This window comes from Pteropus vampyrus, unplaced genomic scaffold (genome assembly GCF_000151845.1).
Source record: "Pteropus vampyrus isolate Shadow unplaced genomic scaffold, Pvam_2.0 Scaffold39, whole genome shotgun sequence".
Taxonomy (NCBI): domain Eukaryota; kingdom Metazoa; phylum Chordata; class Mammalia; order Chiroptera; family Pteropodidae; genus Pteropus; species Pteropus vampyrus.
Window position 1 is genome coordinate 630105 of NW_011888820.1, and position 12156 is coordinate 642260.

Below are 12156 nucleotides of genomic sequence, written 5' to 3' on the forward strand. Positions count from 1 at the left end.
AGCTACTACCCACTACTTTAAGAATTTGTCATGAAAGAATTTAAGATTTAAAATGGAAAATACACACACATGCAAACATGCACACAAACACACATGGAAAACATACCTAAGCATTAACTGTGTATACCTGGGAGATAAGATTGGTGGTTTTCTTTTTGCCTATTTTTCAAAGCGAATAGATACAGTAATCATTTGACATGGTGCCTGGTACTGCAGGAATTCAATATTATTGACTGAATACTGAACTGGCAATACTTGTACTATTAAAGAATCAAAATGGGGATGGTCTCCCTGAACCAAGACCCAGCCGCTGCCTATAAAAAAGGGGGCCCAGTGGGGACAATGCCGCAGGCCTTTGTAAGAGGCTCCAGCTGATGCTCCTCACAATGACCCTCTAGCAACAAGGGACTTCTGCCTTCCCTGACGCAAACCACCTCTTCAACTGGGTGGGGACCAGCCAAGGAGCAGTAGGAACAGTCTGCAAAGACCTGAGGTCTCTCTCCTCGGGGTTCCCTAGCAGCTACCATAACAGCAGGCCTGTGGGGAAGTTCCTCAGGGACTGCCACCACTGCCACATGGACACCAGGGTCACGTCTGCCTGGACATCCAGGACAAGTGGTCAGCCTTGTGTGTGACATCAGGACCTGCTAGGAAAACTCAATGTCAACAGCCCTTTGAACACACATGCTAAGTTCTGGAAACACCCACAACCTTTAAGAACCTACAAGAAATACACTCAGCCTGTCTCCCTGTGTTGTCTTTAGATGATCTCTCATTTCTGTGATTTCTATATAGGACTGTTATATTAAGCTGTGGTGTCTTTTTTTCCTTTGTTTTTTTTTTTGGTCTCCAGTTGAACCCTTGTAATGAATATATTTAAAAAGTACATTTTGTTTAAAAAAGAATCAAGATGGCAGCTAAATTTTAGAACTGAATATTATCACAAGTATGTATCCTTTATAGTTTTATCATCTACGAAGACATTCAAGAATGAAAGGATTTTTAAAATAAACATCAATCCTAGGATCAATTAGCACCAATTATCTATAATATAAAGAAGGGGGTAAACCTGCCAAAGTTATATTTGATCTTTCAGAAAAGGAAAGAAGTAAATTAATAAATAAAGCTCAAATATCTTAAAATAAATCAAGTACATCTCATTTTACAAGAGTTTACTGGAAAGTTTTGGAAATTATTTTTCTGTAAGACTGAATCTCTTTCTCTTTCCATTTTTATTTCTGGTAATGTTAAATATTTTAAACTACTCCAGTCCTTGACTTACACCACAGTATACAGTGGTTAATAAGCACCGAAATTGTTTTAGTGTAACGACTACTCATCAAATCCTTCTTTAACACAAACGTGTGTTAAATGTATTCCTTTCACAAATTTTTCCACTTTTTAAAGCAGGGATCCACAGTTTCATTTTTGGTATCAAACAAATATTATATTAGGAAAATAAACTAAATTAAGATAATTATATAAAGCTGAGTTAATTTTACTAGAGAAAATCTTATTTAGAAGTCTTCGCAATACACAAAATGTAAGGTAACATGGCACCCAGTAACCAATTATTTCACAACTCCCACAACTCCAAATAACTCAAGAACGAACCTACTGACAGTACACAGATGCGAGGGAAAGGATAAAAAAAAATCTCAAATAAATAAAGTATCTATCTTGCAGACATAATGGAACTTTTCCCTGTTCAAATCCTTAAAGATATAATTTTCTTATCCTTATAAGTTTAAATGTTAAATTTAAATATTGGTGATGGTATTTGGGGACAACCATAGATCCAAGGGTAAAGAAGACTAACATTTAAAAGGATCCTGTCAAAAGGATGACAAAGCCTGTACTTGTTATGGATAATGGCAGGGTAATGATTCAAAAGGGGGAAAGCCTACTCGGTTGGACATTTCAATCCATGCTTGGAGTTCAGAAATTACGGCCAGTGGATTTTCTAGATCTATTAAAGATTTTTGCATTAGGAAACTGACATATAAGAAAAAGACAAGGAGTACTTAGATTTTATAATTTAAAAGTGATGGAAATAAATTTATAAAACTTACCTTTATAGTAATACATTTATGACATACTTTTTATACTTAATACCAAATTAGTTAAAAAAAACAGTAACAAGTTTAAAGAAACCCCTCTCCTATGCATTTGACAACAAAAATCTTCCCATCTTCAATTTCTCCAGTCTTTACTGGAAAAAAAAATTAGAATAAACTGTACATAAATCATCTTTGTTTTTTACATAGAATTATTAATAATAAAATGCTATCTCTTAAGTTCTGACCATAAATTAGTAGGTGTTTTTGAAGCAAGAGTCCACTATCAAAAGCATTAAGATAACATCAATCGAATATTAAGTTAATAAGAATACACTTGTATCTGGTGCAAATTTAATTTTATTAAACCTTACAGTGAATATTGTGGCATATCATTTTCCATTGTGTGACAATTTATTGGCTGGCACCTGAATACAGTACTTCTTTCGAAAAATACACAATGGGAACTGACAAAAGGGAGAGAAACTAGTTGTTTAGTAATATATAAGGGCAAAAAAAAAAAGATGATGACCAATTAATTTTAGTTTCCTTAGTATCTAACTCTACAATGGTTAAAGTTCCAAGTAAATGCTGCTGTTACAGTGCACAAGAATATGGTTATTATCTCATCCAGGCCTCATAATTCTGAGAAAATTAATTACAAAGATTATTATACCTGTAAAACTCAACCTAAGGTTTCTGTTGGGCAGTATGATTTTAAGAGCTACCTTCTCAAATATAATCTAACAATTTTCCCAAGTCACAGTAGATGGAGGTTTCTAAAATATTATACATTAAGGTAGTCAGTCACTTTACAAATGAGCAATTACTTAAATTGAAAATCATACTGGGCACCAAATTATCTTTTGCTGATTTAGGCTTATGTGCCTGTCAGATTTATGGATAAAAAATGACTTTTTAAAATCTATAATCGACTTGTCTTTATAAAGTAGATGGTATCTAATCTCAGTAAAATGACCATTTCTTTTACAGAAATGATCAATATTAGAACATCTAAAATTCAGCAGGCCTTAAAAGGGCATTTTATTAGAAATGTAATGAGAACTTTAACTCCAGCCAACATCACCATGTTACAGTTGTAAAGTCTAGTTTGACTCAAATGAGTACAATTAGCTCATTAAGTATTAAATTACTCATCTGGTTAAAAAAATAACAATTTTTTAAAAATTCCATCTCACAATTTTTAGAATACTTTCTGACATAGATCTAAACAGTGAAGTCACATTTATTAACCAACCTCCTCTAAAATCAAATCATGGACGATTTTTAGCTATTTAACTGATTTTTCAAGTGCTCCTAATGGTATCTGGGAAGATGGCAAACAGAGAATTGTATGCTAAGTGATATAAGGCATTTCAGTTATCAAGACTGAGGAACAGTTCTAACTTATCTACATTTCATGATGGAAAAATGCTATGTAAAGAAATCCTTATTTTATACTAGAGTTGCACAATTCAAGTTCACCTGTAAAGCAGTGTGAGATGTGCTTTACTATAAAAGCATGTAGGCCTTCCTACCCACACCCAAAAAAGAGAAGGAAATAATAAATCACTTAAAAACCCAATTGCTCATCTTTTACCCAAAAACTATTGAGATCAACTAATGTAGATTTACTCTACTTGCAAAGCCTTCCTTTTTTAATTTAGAAAAGCAGCTCATGAATATATAATTCTTATACCACAAGGTAACAGTCGATGATTTCAAAATATCGATGTCTGATATTTCTAGAATATTTGCCTAAATCACAAATTTTTCTTATGTGGCAGTTCAAATATTTCATCAAATTAGCCCATGGTAAATAAGATATTAAAATCTCTTCATTAAAAGGTTGGAGAGTGACCATTTATATCCAGTCCACCTTTTTCAATGGTGAAATTAAATTTACAGCCTAGTAAAATGAGTAAGGATATTTTTTAAAAAATTAAACCTCAATTATTTAACCAGAAAGTCTAATGCTGTTTTATTTACTACTCTTCGTTACAAGTTTTTTACTGAATAAAGATGACATAAATCAAATGTGACCATTTGCAAAGATGACACTCCTTAATACCATTACATCAACCCTCAGAATAAAATGTGAACACAAAAATCCAAGTGATCCAGCTCATTAAACTCACAGGTAAACTGAGTTTTTCTCAAACCAATAAGGAGTTTTTTATTCAGAACAATTTCATTAAGACATTTGCAGGGCAAATACGCCATCATAAATTTTATTCTGAATAACAATAAAGTGCTGAATGATAATTACCTGAATCTTTTTTTAGTACTTTTCACTTATCTTTTAAGTTAAAAGAGCCCTTTCTGTGGCATTAGCAAAGCTGTTAAAAAACATCAAAAAAAAAAAAAAGAAAAAAAAAGAAAAGAAAAGAAAAGCTAACTTTTAGTAAGGGAATAGGAAGCACTGCAACCTTTTGTGTTTAACTATGGTGACAAATAACTGAGACCAAAGTAATTCATGCAAGTTATCTTTAAAGGTATACTTAAGCTTGAAGAAAGAAAGAACACTGTTACTGACCTTTGATACTATGACAGTAAATTGAATACTAAAATACTTTAATTATCCTAGATACCTAGATCTGGCTTGGCAAGCATCATGCCACTGACATGCTTTAGCTCTTTTTGTAAATAAAAGTGATTTGCAGTTCAATTATGGAATATTTCAATGTGACTCATTAAGCTGTGTGATAAATTTTAGGTTAAATTTAAGCGAATTCTCTATACCTAATCACATCATCAGCACAAGCAGAACAACGCTGGCACAGCATAAAAGGTGGGTTACTTTATAAAGATTCTTCCTTTAACTGCATGATATATTAAGATGACAGACCTAAATTTCAACTGGGTTAATGAGTTAGAATAGATTTGTTTCCCAAATTTAGCACACAATAATTTCAGTGGATTAGAGAAAGAAATCTCAGATGTGAAGAAAAAAACAAACAAAAAAGCTTGAGCTCAGGTAGCTAACCAGCAGCTCCAAAAATTGTCATGCTACAAGAGTACTTTCATAAAATGAACTTTGTAACAAACTTAACAGTGTTTTAAGTTGAAGTTGACCAACTGCTGCATAGAAAATATGCTAACATACAACAGTCAAGTTTAAGCCGGTGCATAGAGAAGATAAAGCACTTATGGTAACTGCAAATGGTAATAAGTCCATAAAGTTTGTACAACCTAGCATGGGTCCATAAGGGGGAGGAAAAAAAGTAGAAATGGTTAGGAAAAAAAGTGGAAACAGGGGAGAAGCTTGGAAAAGGGAGAAGCAGGAAAAAAAAATTGCCTTCAATTGTATAAAATTCACAAACCAGAAAAATATAGACACCACTGAAAAATGGTTAACTGTTCCAAACACACAACAGCAAACGAAACCAGAATGAACAAGCCTTTGGCAGACAATTTTAGAAATTTGAATGACATTACATTTCTCAATAATTCACAAACAATATATTATATGGTATATTTATATTAAATACTGGGAAACCAATCTTGTAAATTTGATGCTCATAATGCTTTAGCCAATGAGAGCACGATGGTATCAAGCTAAATGAATGCTGGTGTTATCACAACAGTGCTCATTAATGAAACAACTGTTAACAATTCGTGCTTTAACAGAGCTAAAATACAGTCAAATTATCATCTATGAAGTGAAACAAAGGTCTCTAGCTTTTCTGGGATATGCCCTTTATAATATATTCTATGATTCACTATAACACGTGCAGCAAGACACTGCAATGTGGTATGATTTATGGGCTGAATCAAATTTTTAGCTATTTCCTTCTCGTCCAACAAGTCACTAGCAGTTTGTTTGTGCAAGTTTGTGGCATCAAAATGTGCACCTGATTTAATAAGGAGATTCATGATGTCTGGATGGTTGTTCAGAGCAGCAATATGTAGGGGACTGTTGTCATCGGAGTCTCTGACGTTCACATCAGCACCACATTCTATCAGTATCGCAGTAACTTGCAGAGATGGAAATTTACAAACAGGGTACCGCCCTACACACGTAGTATTCTTGTCCACAGCCAGATGAAGAGGACTGAAGTTATTCTTTCCCCTCGGATGCAGCTTAAGAAACCTGTATATAGTCTGCTTTTTGAAATGGTCCTGTTCTAGAGTACAAGGAACTTTTTCTAACAAGCAAATTAAGTGCAAAATGATGGAGAGAGCCTTATTTAACTGTAATGGGTCAGCTGGACATTGAGTTTGTTTGATAGCTCGCTCTATTTCAAGGACACTTTTGCACAGTATGCCCATAAGATCATCAAATGTAACAGTGGTGCCCAGCAGGCCTTTAGCCCTATCCTGTAGCATAAAAGAGAACAGTTCTGCAAAAGATAATAAGCTGCTGGCAGTCATTGGGCTTAAAGGGTCCAAATTGTTCTGCTGCATATCCAAAGCATACTTCCATAGGTTGATGCATCGTTTGAAATTTCCAGAGTCTGCATAGACAGCGCCTCTATATCTAATATAGTAAGAGGTATCAGGATGAGAAGGACCAAGAATACGTTCTCTAATTAATAGTGCCTGCATTCTCATCTCATCAGGGTCAGCAATAAGACCTTCTAGCTCTTCTGAACTGTTTACTTCCTTGGCATAATCATAAGCCATTATTAGTGTCTGAGGTACTGGTTTACTAATTATATTAGTCCTATCACTGTACCTCATGTTCATTGCCTTTTTCCAGTATTTCAAAGCCCCAAGTAGATCTCTTTTTTTGTCTACAAATGTAGCTCCCAAAAGCTCTAAAGCATTGATCCGCTCTGTCTTGCTGGTCTGTGCATGGTGAGTCAGAAAATCCACAATATTTGTGTGACCGGTCACACTTGCTGAAAGAAGGGGAGTCATTCCATAACCATCCTTTTCCATCTTGGCACAATACATAAGAAGCATCTTCATGATGTCCAAACTTCCAGATTCTGCACAATCATGCAATGCCGTATTACCTTAAGAAGAGAAAAAAAAGAGATATTTTGAGGGACCCAGATACAATGTAATAAATGTATATACTTTAAAACCTAGAGAAAAGCAGGTAGCTGCAGGCCGCCCTTAATGGGACATTCTTTAATTTGATTACAAATAAGAAAAAAAGATCCCCAGCACCTAAAACTAGTGTCTGACACATAGCAGGGGTTAAAGAAATACTTGTTAAATTTGTTGAATAAATGAAAAGACCAAATTAGGGGTGAAAAGATATTCAAAGTCACTAGATGAAATTCAAAACTAATCCAAAGCCTCTTGGTGTTATTTAATAATGTATTCAAGGGCATATTCTATAAGGAAAAACTGATTAAATGAAATTAATCAGCTATTCACAGTTTTGCTGACAGTCACTTAACTTTCTGGGTCAGCTTCCACATTTAGAAATGAGAAATCTAGTCTATAATATTTAAGTCTCCAACTTGATTCTAATAGTAATTAGAAATTATTTTTCAATATTTCTGATTGACAACTGAATTTCAACTGTTTTAGTCAAAATTCTTAGTAACGAACTACTTTCCTCAAAAAGCTCCCATAAGAAAAATAAATCCACTGAAATCTGAAAAATATGTGGGTGGTTCAATATGAACTTTAAAAGGAGACATTTGAAGTGTCCTTTCATAATGAATTTTTTTCCCATTGTAATTTAATGTTTAAGTAATCTGTTTAAATGTACTAAATGTTCTAATACTGTCCTGTTCTTCCCACACATGGATTAAAACTGACAACAGGCACTGGCACTTTAGTAAAAAGCCTGTATGGAACATATTAAGACATTATAACCAAGTATTTTAGTTACCTAAGTTTAAATACCTAAGATAAATACTTTGCTAGTTATCAAAACAAAAATTATCACACAGACTTTTGATAGTCACATACAATGTTTACATAAAATTTGAAAGGTGAGTCATTTTAGGCATGTATGTGGAAAAGAGTTAACATAGCTGGCTATCCTTAGAAAGATCTGCTTGCAAAGATGGCCCCTGGCTGGTATCTGTGAACCTGTGTGGTAAACAGTTCCAAGATATAAAACTTTTCCTAAATGACAAGGGTGACTCACTGTTTATACAAACAATGCAGTTTATGCTGCTTTCCTTCTGGGAGTTTAAAATTTTGGCTATGTGCTCAAGAAAAGGTGCCTATGTGAACAGTATCAAATAAAAATCCTAGGCGCCGAGTCTCTAATCGGTTTCCCTGGGCAGAAACACGACACACACGCATTTATGTTTCTAGGGGAAGACTGTGCTCTGTGACCTCTCGTGAGGAGAAGGCAGCATAAAAAAGCCTGCACACAGATTCCTCTAGATGCCACCTATGCCGTTCCCCTTATGATCCAGCTGCACGTCCTTATTACATTACTGTAATAAACCTTAACTGTGAGTACAATTATATGCTGCATCACCTCCAAACATGGGGGCAGCCTTGGGGACCCCAGACACAGCATGTGTACTAGAAAGTGGTTTAAATCTGAATACTTTACATAACAAATCTGTAACTAAAATTCAAAAAAGGTAAAAGTTATAATACATTAGGACTATTCTCTCCACAAGTTTATCCTGTTTAGTCTTATATAATATCTACATGGACTAAATAATTATCTGGATACATCTATTCTGACCCAGAATTTCAATAGTCGACAATGGAATGGTGTCGGATAGAATGTTTTAGCAATGTGTATGGTATCCAAGCACTGAGATAGCCCAGAACTTTGAATTACTGATGTTCATTTGCTCCAAATAATTTCAATTAAACATGACTACTACTACGTATACTTTAAAAACTCTTTTGACTTATGAATCCCTAATATACTCATTTCCCTCTAAAAAATATACAATATAAGAGAAATATAAAGAGAAGCCTTAGATGGCATTCTTCTCTATTCACAGAAATAAAATCAAGGATAAGAAAGCAGGAAAAGCCAGTTTCTTAAATTAGCTGAATGGCTTAACGTAACTGCTGGAAAAATACAGAATATATATATTTTGAATACACCAAATATTGGAAAAAATGGTGGTTTCAAAAAAAAGAATAAGAAAGACTTTCACATCTAGTAATGGCAGAGGTAATATGATTACCCTCCCACTAGGAATTAGAAAAGCCAATAAATGTGTTTTTAAAAATCTGCTTGACATCATGTAAGAGCCAATAAGGGTACAACATCCAGGAGAAGAAAGAAAATTAGAGAAGTCCAGAATTTGAGGAAGCTTCCCCCAGTGGCTTCTACCAATTCTGGAAGAGGCAAATGAAAAACTAAGCGGAGCTTCTGACAACCTTACACTGCCAGAGGAGTAAACTGGAGTCCAGGGTGCACTAAGAAGAGAACTCTGAAATCCTCCTACACTTAAAGGTTATAGCTCTGAAGGTCTACATTTAAAATCATCTCAATATTAAAGTAATCCAGGATTGTTCATATATGTAATCAAAAGCCAGAAGGAAATACAAATACTATTTAGAAGAAGACATTATACTAGGGCTCAAAATTTTTATTTCTTTATATATGTTAGGTATTCAATCAAAAATAATGGACAGAAGAGAAAACAAGGAACCACAACGCAAAAACCAAGAGAAATAAAAGCTGACAGAAAAGCCCAACAGAAGATCCAGACAATACAGTTATAAGCACAGACTTTAAAATAATAACTATGCTTAGCATATTCAGAGAGATTTTTAAAAATTTGAGAATTTGGAAACTACAAAAAAGAACCAAATGTACATTCTAGAACTGAAAAACTCAGTGGGTGGCTTTAAAAACAGACTACACACAGCTGAATAGAGAACTAGTGAACTAGAAAATAAGTCAGATGAAAATACATAGAAAGAAGCACGGAGGTGAAAGATGGAAAGCAGAAGACTGTAAGAGACAGAGGGAATTGTGTCAGAAGGGTTAACATAGTTAAAACTAGAATTCTAGAGGAAGAAAAACGGCTCAAAGCAATAATTAAAAGGATAAAGTCTGAAAATTTTCTGAAACTGAATAAAGATTAAACTATAATAAGTTTTACAAACACCAAAAAGGATAAGTTTTTTTAAAAAATCACTTTGAAGCACACTACAACAAAACTAAAGACAAAGAGCAAAATCTTAAAACCAGCAAATAGGCAGAAATGACCTGCAAAATAGTAACAGACAAGGAAAGTTTTCATCAGGAAAAGCAGATGCCGGGAAACAACAATGTTATTTTAAAAGCAATAAAGGAAAATAAATGCCAACCTAGAATTCTATATCCACATCAATAATAAAGGTGAAAGAAAGGACCAATTCAGGTGAAAAAGAAAAGAAATAAAAACTAAGATATTTATTACCAGCAGAACTAAATTAAACACTACGGTGTTGTTGCTGTTTTTTTAGGCAAAAGAAAAATGAGCTACATGGAAGCCTAGAGATGTGGGCATAAACATTAACAAAAAGAGTAATCAGTGGGAATTCTAAATATTGCCTTTAAAATAATGTCTTATAAGGATTGACATACAAATAAAAGTAAAATGCTTGACAGCAACAGCATAAAAGGAGGATAACTGGAGTTAAAGTAGTCTCTGATTTCTGTATTGCCTGAAAAGAGGTAAAATTAGAAATTTATGTTAGCCTTTGATAAGCGAAAGTTATACTATCTAGGATAACTACTAGAATAAGGTATTCATATAATTACTACATGTTCCTGATATAGAAAAAAATAATAAAAAGTAACCCAAAGACAAAAAAGGAGAGGTAAAGAATATAAAACAGAACGAATAAAAATAAAAATGTAGCTAGATTAAAATTCAAATATATCAGTAATTACATTAAATTCAAGCAAACTAAATGTTCCCATTAAAAGACAAAAACTGTCACACTGAAAATACAAATAGGTAAACTAAACTACATGCTGCTTACAAGAGACACCCTTAAATATAAGAAAAAGGATGATGTGAAAAGATGGAAAAAAAATATACCCTAATCAAAAAATAACCATAAGATGTCTGATATTAAAATAACAGACTAAGTAGACATTAAAGTAAAATGCATGATCAGAGATAAAAGGAAACATTTTATAATGATATAAAATTCAAAACAACATAAATATATAATGCTAAATTTGTTTCATCTAAAAACATAAGCTTGAATTATATAAAGCAAAAATCAAAAGAGCTACAAGGAAAATCAGACAAATCCACAATCAGTACATTTGAATATACCTTTCTCAGTATAGGAAACCAAAGCTGATAAGGATATAGAATATTTGAATATAATTAACAAACTTGATTTAACTGACATGTAAATGAACACTGGCTGTGAAATGCCATTGTTCCCCAAGGATACATGGAGTGTATACAAATAATGACCATATTCTGGGCCATAAGGTGAGTCTAACACAAATGTCAAGGGACTGAAATCACTGAGTATATTTTAATTTCACAATGCAAGTTAGATATCAAAAACAACCAAAAGAATAACTAGAAAAATCTCCATATATTTGAAATTTTAAAATATACTTCTAAATAACCCATGTGTCAAAGAAGAAATCCCAATCGAAAATAGAAAATACTTTTAACTGGATAATGAAAACACTAAATAATAAATCTTATGAGATACAGCTACAACTATGCTTAAATGTACATTAGAGAAAAAAAAAGACTTTTAAAAAAAAATCGCTAAGTTTCCATCTTGAGAAGTTAAAACCAGAGAAAGTAGAAACAAATAATTAAAGCAGAAATTAATGAAGAAAAAGGTATCAGTATACTAACACAGCATTTTTTATTTTCCTAAATTGTATTAACTTCGTAATCAACTGTGCAAAATAGAGAAGATAAACTTATTCTGCAAATAGAAAACAAGAGACATTAGTAGTAAAACATAAACCCATGTTTCCCAATAGCCATTAGAGTACTGCTCATTCCTGAGTCTGATCATATTTTAAAAGCCAGTCATAATGGACTCCAACAAATAAGTTATATCTAATATAAGCCAAACCTCACAATAAAACTTCCACCATTTATATTACTTTCCAACTCAAAAACTTTCATGTTTCCTCTAAGGAAATAGCTGAAAATCTAAGACGGCTTTTACAAGATTTTCTCAAACCACCATCTGCGTGCGGGTGGGAGGGCAAAGAAGAAATCTATAGTTT

General features: G+C 33.3%; 1 protein-coding gene across 2 annotated transcripts in view; it reads right to left on the reverse strand.

Moving 5' to 3' along the window:
- Positions 1-2399: 2399 nt before the first annotated feature.
- The window catches only part of FEM1C (fem-1 homolog C), a 25635-nt gene continuing 15878 nt past the window's right edge, over positions 2400-12156 (reverse strand). For both annotated transcript variants that reach the window (XM_011358251.2, XM_011358252.2), the window contains exon 3: positions 2400-7018. In XM_011358251.2, the coding sequence (XP_011356553.1) occupies positions 5709-7018 (1310 nt within the window). In that variant the 3' untranslated portion in view covers positions 2400-5708. The remainder of the gene's footprint in view (positions 7019-12156) is intronic.